This window comes from Pinus tabuliformis, chromosome 8 (genome assembly GCF_031772625.1).
Source record: "Pinus tabuliformis cultivar Carrire ecotype Pingquan chromosome 8, CPIR1, whole genome shotgun sequence".
NCBI lineage: Eukaryota > Viridiplantae > Streptophyta > Pinopsida > Pinales > Pinaceae > Pinus > Pinus tabuliformis.
The window spans coordinates 24,678,682-24,695,882 of record NC_142294.1 but is presented as its reverse complement, the minus strand read 5'-3'; the positions used below and the strand labels follow the sequence as shown (position 1 = coordinate 24,695,882).

General features: G+C 38.8%; 1 protein-coding gene across 1 annotated transcript in view; it reads right to left on the bottom strand.

Moving 5' to 3' along the window:
* Positions 1-17,201, bottom strand: part of LOC149233960 (protein TONSOKU-like) — a 220,193-nt gene that overhangs the window by 91,682 nt on the left and 111,310 nt on the right. Inside the window, exon 15 of the mRNA XM_089368106.1 lies at positions 6,451-6,563. Within this exon, the coding sequence (XP_089224232.1) occupies positions 6,451-6,563 (113 nt within the window). The remainder of the gene's footprint in view (positions 1-6,450; positions 6,564-17,201) is intronic.

Sequence of the window (17,201 nt, the reverse complement as noted above, 5' to 3'; positions counted from 1 at the left end):
AGAGCAAGTTGCAAATATACTCACGAAAGCTCTAGGGAGAGCTAAGTTCGTCTATTTCAGAGAACAAATGGGTATGGTGGCGAACTTGTTTCAGTAGCAAGAATAAGTTATTTTGGATATTGCAAACGTTGCAGTTGCAGCAACAATAAGAGGGATTTGCAGTGCAGATGCAATGTTGGCAGCAATTTCGTAGAGTCAACAGCAGCACAAATGCAGTATATATCAGAGTTGTGCAATGGTTGGTGGGCAGCAGCAGCCATACATCAACAGCGTGACAGGAAATGATGTAGAGACAAGGTGTTGCTATAGCGGGCAGTGACACTAGAACACATTCCTCGCTAAGAGAGAGTGTTAGTTTTTGAAGCATTGGATGTGTTCTCGCCACAAAATTTTGTAGAGGCTAGAATACATCAGATCTCCCAAACCCAGAAATCGTTTCTGGAAATTCTGCCTAGAAGTGTCTCAATTAGATTATTAACCAATTTTAAATATTTTCTAGGTCTAAACTTAGGGAATATGGTTAATTAATCAGTATTAATTGAGATAAGGCTTGAATCATCTAGAAACTCACACGAATCGACCCAGAAATGATCCTAGCCATTGATTAAGTTTTAATGTTGGTCGTTGGTGCTCCATTAATGGATTATAAAAGAAATTTGATATGGTGATGGAGATCATCCAATGCAGATACTCAGTTGCCCATGCAACTCGATTTTCTCAGTAGCAGCTCAGCAGAGAAGATAGAGCCAGAGGGTGAGTAGCAGGTGGAGCAAGAGGGCAGCAACATTCCGAGAGAATATTTTCAGTCCCCGAAAGTGCCAAAGGAAGAAAGGTCGAAATATTCAAAGGGCTAGCGTAGGAGCTACGCAAAGGTTGGCGCAAGCCTCTCACGCAGAGATTGGAGAAGCTATTTTGGAGGTAGAAAATAGTTGTGGGGCGAGAGAAAATTCTCACAATATTTTTGCCAGTGTTTTCTTCAGATTAGATTGCCAGCTTGGCATCTAAATTATTGTACTCAAATTTGTTGTTGAACATTAATAATAAAACCCTCATCTGTTGCACCGGTTTTCCCGAGTTGGGTTTTTCTTGGGACAATTGTCCAAAACTAACCGTATCAATTTTATTGTGTGTGCGCTAGAATTTGTCAATTTCCAGTGTTTTATTTTCCACAGTGTTTGTATGGTGAAAACTGCAGCTATGAATTTATTCGTTATTTATCGTAGTAAATAAACTACACAATTAATTTCCAAGTTAGAAGAATAATCTCCAGTAGCTGCAATAGATATAATTTTCACATGCGACGATGGAGTTGTGAGAAAAGCCAAGCCCTAGCTCATAGATCAAACTTTGCCCCGATATCCCCAAAGCTAGTGCCTCATTGGATCAAATCAACACCTTTAAGTGAAAATCCTTTCTTTGATCCTTTCCTCCTCCTCGTCTAGGTTAAGACTATCGTTGATTGCCAAAGTCTTACATCCTAAGCTAGGTTGGGTCCACTTGGTCCGGTGTGGTCCCATTTCATCAAAAAATCAATTCTTCAAGAACCATCCGGGATACCAATTCTAATAAGGACTTTAGGGATTAGGAAACTCTTTCACAAGTCATATTCCCTAAACCTAACCCTCAAATCCTTCCATCCTTCTCCTAGAATACATTGTACCTTGCTTAGAAAGAAAGCAAACTCTATTCTTCAACCTCTTCTGGAAAGGGATTGTTTGGGTCACTCTATATTCACTTGTTGATTTATCCTTCATTTGTGACTCCATATATACCGGGTCTCCTCCCATCAATGAAAGTTCGTAAGGGAGCCTTAGTTGAGGTGACAGTGGGCTAAGTCTCCATTTGTTGCCCTTTGTCTAGCATTTGCCCCTTTAGGGATCCCCCTTAGGTCCCTGCTAGTTTGAGCGGTAACACGAGTGAGTAGCAAAGGGTTTAGGAGTGCTTTGGAGGTGATTCAAGCAAGCGGTAAGTGCATTTTGCTTCCAATTTTTTACAATTTTCCTACAATGGTTCGCATGTCCATTTTTTTTACATGTTAGTGCATTTTTTCTTTTTCTTTTTACAGTGTTCATGGCTCAATCAAAGGTAGCAGGGAAAGGGCAAAATAAGGGGAAGAATGACCCCATTAGTAATGTCCAGTTTCATCTAGGGTCTGCCAGTGCTTCCTCTGTTCGAAGTGGGGCTGCAACAACAGCTTCAAATATTGAGAGAAAAATAAATGTAGAAAGATAGCGGGTTCAAGAAAGTAAATATCCCTTGTGGAAGTATGTCACAAGAGATCAAGGGCCAAGCAACATGTTAAAGGGAGGAGGCAATGTTCTTTAGATATGCAGCTATTGCAATGGTCCATTCAAGAGCATGTATTTCCATGTGAAAGCGCATTTGTTGGGCTTACCAGGTTATGGAATTAGGGCATGTGCAAATGTGTTTGTAGCTAAGAGGAAAGAAATGGAAAGATAAGCTAATGTTGGTGTGGCAAGGGTGGCTGCATCATCTAAAAAAACAAGAATGAGGATCCCCTTCCAATATATATATAAGAGAAAGGACTATCCTAAAGATGGGTATTCAAAAGACAATTTGACTGACCACAAAGGGTCTAGATATACCGCATGGGCCAAATACTTCACAGAACTCATTCAAGCATGGCCTAATACAATACATGAATACAACAACGAGGATATTTTTGGCTCACTTAGTGATTTGTGATTAAAATCAAAGGTGATAAAATATCCTTTAGTAACAACTACGAGTGAGCGGTTAACATGCTCAATGCCTATACTTACACAAGTTCTTGAGATACAATGCAAGAGCATATTTAGGCCATGCCATATTAAAAATGAGAGTCATCTTAGAGATGCTAGCAAGCTATATTTTATCTATCATCTTAGAGAGGATTATTTTGGAGGGTTACCTTGAGGAGCCAAGGTGACACCAACTCTCTAGGAAGGGCAACAGACGAACAAAACCAAGAGGGGAAAATAAGGGAGGTTGTAACACTATTGAAGCACCTTTGAAGAAAAACAATGGCAATGCCTAGGAAAAAAAGAAGGGGTGTCAAAGGGGGTATAATTCATGAAATACCTATGAATTTAGGAGGCAATAATAACAAAATGTACCTAACTAGGGTGCAAGAGTTGTGAGGACTAGTGAAGAGCCAACAAAGATGAGGTGTAGAAAAACTAGTGCAACAACGAAGGCTACAAGAGGAAACACTAGCATGGAACGAGCAAGGGCTTGAGTGGTGACGATGCTAGTGAGGTACCAATGAAGAAAGAAATCCTTGACACTAGTAGGTAATTGGGAAAGGAAAGAGAATGAGAATGAGTCGCTCGAGCTATCCCACTTCATTCTTGGGCCCTAGCATAGACTACCCAAAAAACCTCCTAGTTGGGAATTACTCATATTCTCAATTGTACTAATTCTTCCCAATATCATCAATTTCTTAGATGCAAAAGCATCATTTCCTCAAGGTTCTAATCCCATAATTCATCGTAATTGTTGAATGATAACCTGTGTAATTGGATTTGTGCTATCCCCCACGTGACCCAAATCCTACATGTCAGAGATGATTCTTGAGGGACACGTGCCCGATTCGTGGGTCGAGCATGTCTGAACACGAGGGATTCGTGGACCTAGCGAATTTGATTCGCCTGAGTAGTGTGTCATGATTTTGGGACACGTGTCCCTCTAGAAAAGCATGCCCCAGTGTTTTAAAAGCCTGATTTGGGCCACTTTCTCTTCATTGTAATGTGTATCTCCTTTTGTAGGTGTGTGGGAGCAAGTAGCAAAGGGTTTAGGAGCGCTTTGGGGGTGATTCAAGCAATCGGTAAGTGCATTTTTCTTCCATTTTTCTTCTAGTTTTGCTACAACAGTTTGCCTATCCATTTTGTTTACATGCTAGTGCATTTTTCTTTTTTTTTACAGCATTCATGGCTCAATCAAGGGTAGCAGGGTAGGGGCAAAAGAAGGGGAAGAATGTCCCCACTAGTAATGCCCCCTCCCACTCTATTCCAGTTTCATTAGGGTCTGCCAGTGCTCCCTCTGTTGGAAGTGGCGCTGCAACAGCAGCTTCAAATGTTGAGAGAAAAATAAATTTAGAAAGATAGCAGGATCAAGAAAGTAAATATCCCTTGTGGAAGTACGTCACAAGAGATCAAGGGCTAGGCATCATGCTAAAAGGAGGAGCAGAGACAAACACTATGGCCATTTGGAGACCATTCTACACCTCTTGGCAACCTCATCCCTCGATGCATGCCCTAGAAAAGCTTGTGCATGGATGATGTCAACATATTATTGCCCTACGGCTCACACGTGTGGGAATATTATTATATTTTGCTTAAGCTAGTAGGTCAGCTTGTAACCAAACTCATCATTGTGACATGTTTTATTGTTTTAGGGGCGCTTTTAGGCTAGAAAGAGCATTAGTACTCCTCATATAAATAGAGGAGATTAACCATCGATTTCTTTTCATCACTTGCACTTGCATTTTTCAGCCTATTAGAGAATTATGTCCTCTTGTTGTGGAGAATTTGGATCTATGAATGCATTTTGACAATTGGAGCTAATTTGTTTGTATTTGGAGCTAATGTCCTATATCAATGGACAAATTTTTCATGCATGTTATCTTGTAAGTGAGCATTTTATTGGATAAATCTTTTCTTTGTGTCTAATGCATGGAGAGTTTTGAATCTAGGATTCTCTATTGTGCCCTAAATTGTTGAAATTTCATTTGATGGAATCAAGATATCTTTATTGCATACATTACTCATGAACGACATGTGAATGATAATCCTAGTGGTGAACTTTGATTAGCTCTCCCATAAGACTCTTTGATTCATTGCATAGGAAATTGCTAGGGTTGTTGATGTTAGGGCATCAATTATCCTTCCTCCTTGGCAACTTTTAGATATCCAATCAACTCATAAACTCCATACTCCCAAGGATCAAGGCATTGGCCTATTTTGTTGGTCATCACATCCACTTTTCAAATTTCATCCATAAACATTTTCCTTCTTTCTTCTTGACCTAACTCAACACCTTCAAGGCCAAGCGTCTAAGCTAGGGCTTGGAGTCAATTTCTAGGAGATGATTTTATTTGTTGGAGAGTCTGAATACCAAGACGATAGTGACTACCACAAAATCACTTCTTTTGGTAGGCATTCACTTCAATTTTATCCAAAAATTTATGTGCCCTAATTGTTTTCCCTAAGTAAACCCTAATTTGGTGTTGCTTAAACTTAGGGGCTTATTTAATGGTTTCATGTGCGTTTGATTTGTTGAAAATCATTATTGGAAACCCTTCTCCTCACCTTAACCTTGGACCATCCCAAATCTCAACCTACTAATCAAACCATAGATCGTGTGTGCCTGAAATTAGCTTCTCCAAGGAAACTGAATTACCTCTCCCCAACGAGGCCTTGAACTAAAGTTGTTTATTCTCCTTGGAAGTCCTTAGATCATTGTATACCTCAAACCTAGAAGACCTATTAGGTGACCATACAAATATCAGGACTCCTTCCATCAGTGAAATTCCGTAAAAAGTAAGCAGTCTTGACCATGGTGATAGTGGGTCACTACCCTCTTGTTGCCTTTTGGTTTAGTGTTTGCCTTGTAGGGTGCCCCTCTACAAGACTTGCTAGATTTTGTGGCAACAAGCTTGGCAAATACCTTAAAATAGTAGTGACAATGGCATACAACTCAACATGACAAACAAAGGTTAAACTAACCGTCTATGTAAAAAGTTGACCTATAAAAAAGTTGGAGGTTGACAATTGGAAAAGCATGCTCCCCACACCAATAAAAGAGTCGTAGCATCAAGATGGTCACAACTGAGATCCACCAATAATTCAATGACTTGTTATGTAGAGTTGAATAGTTATGACCGCCAATGCACTTGTGTTAATTCTTCAATCATCACTAAATCAAAATGCATTCATGCAATTTATAAAAATAAAATTTAAAAATATGTAAAATAAAATCAATAACGCATGAGCTTGTATACTATCATTTTCATTAATAATCACAGTTTAGACATCATACTATCTAGCATTTATATCAAAAAGCTAGGGTCATAACTTTAACAAATGGACCTTTTTTAGTTATGATTTAGGGTTATAGCCACTATAAATTTCATATTGAAGGAAATTTAATATTTCATCTACATTTTCAATTTTTTTAATTTCTAAATGTATTTACACTTGTAAATCTCTTACACAAGTTAATCTTCATTTTTTGTTATTATTATTATTCAAAATATATGTACGTTTATACAAATCTTTTAGATTTTAGAAATAAGTGGCATAAATCTCTTTTATTTGCTTATATGAAAATTTACATCCAACTTTTTATAGAAAACAAAAATAAGCATGAAAGAACTTATTCTTATGGAAAAGTAAAAGAAAGTTACATAAGGAAACCAAGAAAAAAAAAACCCTTGTGATGTACAAGAACCTGAAGAAGAGCACTTGCTCCCAACTGGTTATTATGTAGATCCAATGTCAAACTGAGACCCCTTTCTTTTGAAGCCACGATACTTTTTTGTATATTGTGCATGGTTTGACTACCTAATTTAACAACAATTTAAACATTATTATGGATGGCATAAGGATATCTAATTACAACTACAAGAGAAAACAAAATAATAAAACCGATTGATTTGTATCTAATATGAAAAAATAAAACACATTGATCTCTATTTTGTGTAATCATTTTAATTTAGCTAAATGGAAAATAGTTAAATCATTGCATTTTACATCAACACTTGACCCTATACAATGACTAGCACAAGATTAAGCTTTCTAATGGCATAATGATTTCATACCAAAAATATATAATTTGATCTTGTTAAATTCTAAGAACTCTATACTTAGAAATATATTGTAATGCATTCATTATCAAGAAAAAGATTATTCGAGGGCCCTTATTTAGCATTGCAACTTAGAAAATATTTATCTCAGATATTTCTGACGTTGCTAATAAAATAAAAACACTAGTATATTAACTCAAAAAATAAAATGCATTTATGCATGTAGATTTCCACAGTGATGAACTTGATGTTTATAAGAACTTCTGGAATATTGTGTGTTATTCTAGTGAGAATAACACATAGTATTCCAAAAGTTACTATCCTTATCAAATAAAATGCAATAGAAATAAAATGGAGAGATCAATCACACTAGAACAACAAATTTGTACCTTGTTACCACAAAATTTAATAGGCCTTGGAGAGGGAAACCCTACAAGACAAAAGTTAGACAATGGATTTTCAGCAATGGAAGGAGTTCTGGTAAGAGAGGAAGAGATCGATTCTAAAATAGATGTGTTGTAGATTGTTGAGAAATCTAGAGCATCATATGGATTAGGTTTTTTAGGTAGATTTCTCTTAGACTTTGACATTTTCTTTTGATTGCTCTTTTCTTCTTATTAGTCCTTCTTTCAATTTGTTATGTTCCTTTCATCAAGACAAATGCCAAACAATGAAGATCACAACAAGGGACACAAGATGTAGGCACTTAGCCATGGAAAAACCCCTATCTAGGGGAAAACCCAGTCCAACTCTTCCACTAGTATATTCAAATCAAGATGAGACAATCCAAGACCCTATAGACAAAAGACCTTTCTCACTCCAAACCATCAAGTCGACCCTTTCCTTCTTCTTCTGTAGTCCTTGGTCTAAGTTCGTCATCCTACACTTTTTGGCTCTTGCAGTACATATCATTCCCTTTAAATTTGAGGCAGAATCTAGATGACATAAATCTTTTCTTCCTTCGCTATAGTAATTCCTTCATTGGGACGTTGAAGACTTCAGTTAGGCATCTTCGCACTTTCTTCTTCATATCAACTTCAGATCACTTGTGTCATCTCTTCAAAAGGTCAAATAGCTCTTGTATTTATAGTAGTTAGAGTCTCTAGTATTAGGCCGACTTGCAAGGAGACAAAGTTGACTTGATATGAGACAAGAGCTTACTGGATGGAGGAGGATAAGGCAAAATATTTTTCTTTCTTTGACCTAATGAGCCCAACAAGGGTCTGCTACATAATGAGTTCAACTCAACAAAAATCCTAGAGCACTTAATGGGTGCTTTGACCTATTGACCATTGACCCAAGCATGAAAACCATGCTTTAATAAGTCAATTTGTTTTATAATATAATTTCTTTTTCTTTCTTTTTGACAAATACATTACATCATGACTCAAATATAATTATGAAGATCGACACTAGTTACATTCTTCAACATAGATAAGGTATAAGATGATCTCACTAGGGCTCATTGAAGACAGAGACACAATATAAGTTCAAAGGCTTCTTTAAGGAAGCAGTTTGTTCTCAATGAAAATACCTAGAAAAAGGAGGTGCAGGACCTAAGGTTTGATGTATTTGATGATAATGGGAGTTCCAAAGGTCAAGAACAAAGGGAAAAGGTTTTTTGCGATGGATTCCATTTCCAACAATTCCAAGGCTCATGAAACCTTCAAGAAAGTCCTCAAGTTGAGGAAGAAGAAACTAGGGTTTCCCTTTTAGGGCAACACCTAGGGCAAGAGATTTTAAGGATGAAATTTGAGTCGATGCCCAATGTTGACACCTAATCATGGGGATTGGGTGAACACTTGTAAATAATGTAAATAGTAAATAATGGAAAATGAAGAGTCATCGGGAGGTGAAACCCAAGAGTCACTCCCTTCATGTATATAGCAAGGAGTAATCTTAATGAAAAACATAGTTGATTTGAGGAGTTACCTCTTGGCCTAACGCCTTCATGCTTCTGTTCTGCATTTTTGCAAACTAACATATCCCTGCCAGATTCTGTGCATTCTATTCTCACTGCTGAAAAATCGATCTGCTGCATTGAAGCATTTCTTTGCTTCCTTTGAAGACTTAAGCAAGTTGCTACATCGAAGGTGTGTTGCCCAAAGTGTTGTGGTTAGCGTATTGAAGCCAAAGGTGTTGTGGACGGAGGTGTGCTGCGTGGAAGTGTTGTGGTATTTTAATACATTGAATTATATTTCGTTATCGTATATGCTTGTGTTGGCTCGACAATCACAATTGAACCCATTCTCCCGATTGAACGCCACTCTCCAAACCGCCTCCTCCACCATACCGCTCCTCCTCCATATGCCATCATTGTGGTATCATTCATCGTTGTCCATATGTTGAACTGCCATACCACAGTCCGTCGGCCGCTCTACTTCCATACTCCCCTCTGCTCTACTCCACATCTTGAAATCTGTTCCCATACAGTCGGTCCTCCAAACGCTGCTCCCAAACACAACGCAACTCCCAAACGTTGTGGTTATCAACACTACCATACCACCCATACACTACTATCCCACTCCTGGTTTTTTACAATGTGTTTAATAACATAAATTCGCTCTTGTTTTTTTAGGCTCTTGAATCGCATTGCTTAAGTTTCGTAGGAATTGTAGGCAAACCAGTAATGCCATTTTTCTTCAACAAGCGAAGGTTGTCATAGTTCAAGTGTCCAAATCTAGCATTCCATAATAAACTTGATGGAAATGTACCTTCATCATAAGGAGAATTGTATCAGAAATTTTGTGCACAAGCAGAAGTACCTTGTAGCTTGAGAAGCCTTTATTCTTCTATCCCCATCATGAATGGAGTGTCCTTGCTGGCGGATGTGGATCAAGGGCAACAAGTTTCTCCTTAGTTGTGAGAGATATAAAACATCATACAGAAGAAAGACTGGAAGACCAGGCAATTTAAGCCTGATTGTTCCAAGCCCTGATGGCTTGAGTTTTGATTTGTCTGCAAAGTATACTGCTCCATCAACATTGTCAGTAAATTCTTCAAAAAAATCTCTTCTAAAAGTCATGTGGCAAGTTGTTCCTGAATCAAGAAACCAATCATTTTTCCAAGAAGCCAGTGAAGCATTAAATAAGTCTTCATTTACTCCAATATTACAATGTGCCACATCATAGTGAGCGGATTCAGGTGCTTTACCTTTCTCTTTGTCATTAGATTTACCTTTAGGTTGAACTCTTTCCTGCTCAATTATGTCCCAAGGCAACTTGCATGTGGATGCATCATGTGATCCATCTCTATTGCAATGTATGCAATGCAAATCTGACTTTTCTCCTTGAGAGTGTCTGCCCCCCCTGCCTCTGAAATTTCTTCTTCCTCTTCCTCTTCGACCACCTCTTCTTCTAGAAGAATCTTGAGCAAAATTATTTTCTCTATGTGCAAGACACACAGCCTCTTCAGAACACTAAGGAGTTGTCTTCTTCCCAAAAGCTTTCTCTCTCTCAGCAAATTTATTTACAAGGGAGTCAAAGGTAATTTCTTTGAGGTTTCCATTTGCTTGCAATGATTCTGTTGAAATTTGGTACCGGAGGACAAGGGGTTCCCTAAGGCTTTGATCTTTGGCCTAAGGAAAAGTGTCCAAAAGAATTTAATTTTTCTCCTAAAGTGACTTTATAATTTTTATAAAGTCAAATCTAATTTAAAAGTGACTTTAAGTGATAAAGTTACTAAAGTCTAATTTTAAAGTGACTTTATTAAAGTCAATGTAAAATTAGAAAGGAAAAATGACTTTGGAAATAAATGACTAAGTGGGTCTTTATTAAAGTGGGGTGAATTAAAAAATAGAAAGTGAGATTTAAATGAGCATTTAATCTCAGCCCTAGATCTCAATCTATTTCAGCCATTGGATTTAGGGATCACCCAAAAGTCACTTAGGATTAGATTAAAGGAGGAAAAGGAGGAAAAAGTCATTCATTCTTTCATGAACAGATTGAGAGAAGGAGAGCAAGAGAGCAAGGGAGATTTCTGGACAAGGAGGAGAATGAGACAGCAGCTTGGCACACATTCCAACGCAGCAGTTTAGCAAATCCGTACAACTGAGTTAGCACACAGTGAAAGGCAGATTTTGACACGATTTTCTAGAAATCTGTACAGCTCTTTGCACAGAAATTGAGAAGTTTGCACAAAAATCGAGGAGCAGTTTGTTGGCACATTTTCCAAGGAAATCCGTACAGCGTATTGTTGTTTTTTGCACGCAAATCGAGGTCCGTACAGCATATTTATTGCAGGCTGTACAGCAACATTTAAGGCTGAAAGTGGGCACAAAAATCGAGGCCGTACAACATTTATTGATGTCCTGTTTTGCTGTTTGCTAGTATTTTCCAGTTGGCTATGAGGCACGGAAAACGAGATAAGTTGTAAAATTTGCTTGCTGATTTTTTGTTGAATATTTCTCACTGTAAAAGCATTTTTCAAAAATAAGAAAGAGCTCTCGAACTGGTTTTCCCCAAGAGTTGTAGGGGGTTTTTCCAAGGTCACATTGACCAAAAATCACTGTGTTCAAATGTGTTAAATGGCTGTTTGTACCTGCTGATTTATATTTCTACATTTTCCAGCATTCTGTAAAATTTCCAGAATTTGTGTTCTCAGCAAAAATTTATTTTTCCAATTGTTGAATGTATGGATATGGAAAAGGGCATTTAACTATATGGGAGAAATAAGGTGAAACTGAAAACCGGGGTGGGAAATGATAAATTTTTACAGATTCAAGATAATTTGAGTAAGTGGGATAAAGTGCCTTGACAAAAGCTATCAGAGGAATGTCCAGTTCAACATTAGTGACTTTGATATCATGCATAATAGGTTTTACTTCTGATGCAAGAGCAAGAGGATCATCATTTTGTAATTCAAGGCTGAACAATTTAATGATGAGTTGAACAACTTCAAGTGCAAAGTGTGAGTCATAGAGTTCCTTCAATTTTTGTAAGGCTTTGAAAGCATTAGAAAATGGCGAAATATGGCAACTCACCTCTTCATTTACTGATGCTGCAATCAGGCAAATGGCAAATTCCTTGTCTGAAGTAGGCTTTTCTGGTTCTTTGTATCCTTCTCCAACACACACTCCTTCCTACAGCTCATTAAAAATGAAAGTGTGTTTGATTTTTCGAGACCATTATGGATAGTTCTCCTTGCCAGTGAGAACCACTCCCACAATAGATATCAATGAATGCATTGTAAAATATGTGTACTGTAAAAAAAATATACTTCTGTTGCCAATATGTTGTAAGAAATAGCACTTCCAATGGTAGTTTTGTAAAAAAAATACAATTCTAATATAAATATGTAGCAGAGGTATATATGGGGGAGGGCTTATATTGGTGTAGGGCATACAGTAATATATAAAACGCAGTATTAAAAAACAACTGATTTGAATATAGCGATCACACGGAATTCAGTTTACGAGCCTTGAATGAATTGTTACAGTCAACCACTGCACCACGTAGGATTGAGTACAATGAGCCACCGCTCTTGGGCTCGAACAGTCAGTCAACCACTGCACGAGAGATAATTCAATGTTTCGTTGTGCTTCGTTCTTGCGACAGTCTGCTTCCTCCAACAATGAAATCGCTTGAAAGGCAGATATGAGACAACACTGCAGATCTCGACTTGCCTTACATTCCAAGTTCTCTTGGGCTCGTGCAACAACTCAATATGGTAACCAGAATGGTGTTTTAGGGACAGAGGAAGTCGGACAGCGTTAATATATGCCAGGAATAAAACACATGGTTTAGGAGTATAACCACAACGTTTGGGAGTATAACCAAATGGAGGTTGTGTGTGGACATGGAGCATCGTTCTCGATAGAGCAAATACCAAGAGCAGAGCGTATGGAAAATGGAGGGTTGTGCGTTGTGTACTATTTGGGGCCGACTGTGTAGTGGAATGGTATGCCATGGGGAGGCTGGGACTGTTCGATTGTGCGTGTATGTGAGAGGTATGGTTATATGAATCGGGGGTCGAACAAGCAATGGAGGGTGGAGCAACGGGGAGCCATGAAGGGTGGTAACCTAAGTAACCGGATTCGTTATATAGGGTCCACAAATCCGAATTCGTCGTGTCGGACATGATTCACCCGAAAATCGCGTCCAAAAAACATGACACGTCGAATCCGATTATGACACGTCGAATCCCAAGCGTGTCACAAAAATCAGCAACGTGTCACGATTTTTGACATCGTGTCCTATTTTCCAGAACTCGTTTTGGGGGAAAAGTGACCTGCGCGGGTATGAAAAGGCCGCATTTGTTCATTACAGCCATGCATATTATCATTTGGCAAGCGTTGTTTGAGCTGTTGGCAAGTGGAGAAGGGTTTGGAGCAAGGAGTTAAGGGAGTAGAGCGTTCAGCAAGGAGATTCAAGCACCAGGTAAGTGCATTTCAGCTCCATTTTTTGCATTTCTTATTCTATTACAGCACTTTGTATATGATTTTTTGTTTACAAATTTGTGCATGTTTTGTCCATTTCTTTTACAATATTCATGGCTCAATCGCAAAGGAAGGACAAGAATGTCATTGGTGGAGATGCCCCTCCTCCCCCAATATCATCAGAGTCTGCTGCAAGTAATGTTGAGGGAAGAGGAGGACCTAAAGACAATGATAAATATCCATTATGGAAATATGTCACAAGAGAGGATGGGACAAACACCAAGGGAAGGGGAGGAGGCAATGTGCAATGGAAATGCAACTTTTGTCACATTTCTTTCAAAAGCACATATTACCGTGTGAAAGCACATTTGTTGGCTTTACCGGGTTCTGGGATTGGAGCTTGTAAAGCTGTTTCTTTATAAAAGAGAAAAGAATTGGAAAAGGAGTCCAATGTTGGTATGGAACATGTGGCTTCAAAATCAAGAAAACCCAAGAATGAAGACCCCCTTCCATTTTTGAGGAAAGCCACCACCAAATTTCCATTTGAGAGTTCTACTTCTATTGGGGGACAAGCAGCAAAAAGAAGAGCACTTGGTCCAATGGACAAGATTTTCCAAAAAGAGAGACAGGAAGAGCTTGATCTCACCACTGCCTTTTTCTTCTATCAAAACTTCATATCATTTAATGTTGCACGCTCACCTCTATGTATTGAGATGTGCCAAGCTCTAACTCAAGAGGCTCCAGTAGGGTATGTGCCTCCTGAGTCAGAGAAGCTGAGAACCACATTGTTGACGAAGGCAAAAAAAGAGGTGCACAAAATGCTTGAGCCTATTGTAGCATCATGGCCAACATGTGGGGTTAGCATTGTTTCCGATGGATGGACAGATCCAACACGACACCCAATCATCAACTTCATGGTGTCTTCCTTGAGTGGTCCAGTTTTCATGAAAGCAGTGGATACACTTGGTGAATACAAGGATGCACAATTTATTGGTGAGTTATTTATTAAAGTTATTGAAGATGTAGGTGTTGATTCTTGTGTGCAAATCATTACAGATAATGCACCTGTTTGCAAGGCTGCTGGCATGATTGTGGAAGCTAAATATCCATAAGTGTTTTGGACACCTTGCATTGTCCATTCATTGAACTTAGCACTGAAATCCATTGCTTCTGATGTGCTTTGGATTGGAAGCATTATTGAGGATGCAAGACATATCCATAACTTTGTGCAAAATCATACAAATGCCCTCACTATCTACATGGAGTACACCAATCTATCATTGTTGAAGATTGTTGATACACGGTTTGCCTCTTCATTCATGATGTTGAAGAGATTGAGGGAGGTCAAGACCGCTCTTGGGGCTATGGTTATTTCTGAGTTTTGGTCTTTTTGGAGAAAGACAGATCAAGTAGCCTCTAAAAGAGTGAATGACACAGTGCTAGATGATGCTTGGTGGGAGAGGGTAAATCTAATTATTCGGATCATGGACCCTATCATTTCTTTGCTTCGATTTGCAGATATAGACAAACCCATCCTAAGAGAGATTTATGAGGGATGGGATCCCATGATTGAGTCTGTGAGGAGCATTATTCTACAGAGTGAGTGCCCCGAGTATGAGAAATCGCCAGAGGCCTTCTGTGATACTATACAGAATATTCTTGTCAGCAGATGGGACAAGAATTGTACACCTTTACATTGTTTGGCTCACTCATTGAACCCCAAATACTATAGCCATGAGTGGCTGAATGGTGGACCTTCCTGCAGATTCCCTTCTCACATGGATGGTGAAATCTCACAGGGGAAGAAAGAGGCATTCAGGCGGATTTTTCAGGATAGTGCATTGCTTGCTAAGGTGGAAGATGCCTTTGCAGAGTTTTCCACTGGCAGTGGTCGATTTGGAGGTTATGATGTGATTAGAGACAGGGGGCTAAGAAGCCCTATTCTTGGTGGGCAAATCATGGGGCAACAAGCCCTCCTCTTCAACAGTTAGCCATGAGCTAGGAAACCGGATTCGTCCTAAACCCCCTGCGAATCCCGAATCCGGCGAATCCGACACGATTCGGTCCGGATTCGTGTCCAAATCACAGGACACGTCGTGTCCAAGGGCGTGTCGCGATTTTCAGGGGCGTGTCGCGATTTTAGGACACGTGTCCGGTTTCCAGGACTCGCTAAGCTCAGCGCGGGTATGAAAAGGGCGTGTTTGCTCATTAATATTTTCATTTGGTAAGTGATTTGTGCTGTTGCAGCAAGGAGTAGAGCATTTTGGCAGCTTCATAATCAAGTCTAGGCCCTAGTATTGATATGCTATTCATGGTAATGTTAAATTCTTAAAGTAAAAGTGACATTCTCCTTAATCTTCATTTTCATCATTTTACTTAAATTTTTAACATTACCATGAAATGACTCAGGATGTTTGAGAGTGGTTCGGGCCTCATTGGATTTCATATGGAGAAAGTAGAATTTTAGATTTCATTCAAAATCCAGCAGACTTATCAGTTTTCAGGATTTTAGGATTGGGGGATTGCAATGTTTCCATTGAATTTTGTCATGTATTAGGGTATGGAACTCGTATTTAATCAAGAGCACCAAACCAAGAGCTTCTGAATATGTCGCTCCCGCTCCCCGCTTTCGCTCCCACTCCCAAGTAACACTGTTCCTGATGATATGGGTCTGGACACCATTGTTGAGTTGGCATTGGCCAACATGGATCTCAATGATCCAGTGCTAGAGCCTGTTAGATTTGATGACTTAGAGGGGTCAGCCTCCATACCAGCAGATGCAAAGGCGACTATGGATACAGGGGAGGAGGAGGATGTAGAGGAGAGCAGTGGGGACCATGATGATGGGGACAGTGACGCTGATTCTGATGCTGATTGATGCCTTGAGGCTTGTATACCTGTAGTTGTTTTATATTTTCTATTTCTATTTGCCATTGGCATTGCACCAACACTACCTATGTAACACATTTTGATTTGATGACTTAATGAGAAAACTACAGTTGTCAGTGTGTTTATCTTACTATCTTGTAGTTGTAAGTTGTCTTTCAGTTATGAATTATGAATCATGATTTAAATTTTTAATAGATTTATCATTTATGTGACCAGTACCACTGACATTTATTTGAATTTTGTATGTACTATGCATGCTAATAGCTATAGATGAAGATCTATGTTTGAAATCAATAAATTTGTATCATTAATTAAAATTTGTGTAAGAAATATGATAATATCTAATTTTTAATATATATATATATATATATATATATATATATATATATTTAAATATATTATATATATATATATATATATATTTTAATAAAATAATATATAACGTGTCCTGTTCCGAGGGGTCAGCGTGTCCCGAATCCGACACCACGAATCCCGAATCCTACATGTCCCGAATCCCCGTGTCAGGTGACTTAGGCCATGAGGCTCCTCTCTCAGGTGACTTCATCCTCTTGTTGCGAGAGGAATTGTAGCACATATGGGAATTTGTATAGTGTGAAGAAGAGAAGGCTTGAGCAGTCCAGGGCAGAGACAATGGTGTATGTGCACACCAACCTTCGTCTTATTTACAGGCAGAGGAAAGATTGGTTGAGGGGAAAGACAAAGATGTGGGATGTCTTTCCTGATGATATGGGTATGGACACCAGTGTTGAGTTGGCATTGGCCAACATGGATCTTAATGATCCAGTGCTAGAGCCTGTTAGATTTGATGACTTAGAGGGGTCATCCTCCACACCAGCAGATGTAGAGGCGACTATGGATACAGAGGAGGAGAAGGATGCAAGGGAGAGCAGTGGGGACCATGATGATGAGGACATTGATGCTGATTCTGATGCTAATGATGAGGAGTGATGCCTTGAGGCTTGTATACCTGTAGTTGTTTTATATTTTCTATTTCTATTTGCCATTGGCATTGCACCAGCACTACCTATGTAACACATTTTGATTTGATGACTTAATGAGAAAACTATAGTTGTCAGTGTGTTTATCTTACTATCTTGTAGTTGTAAGTTG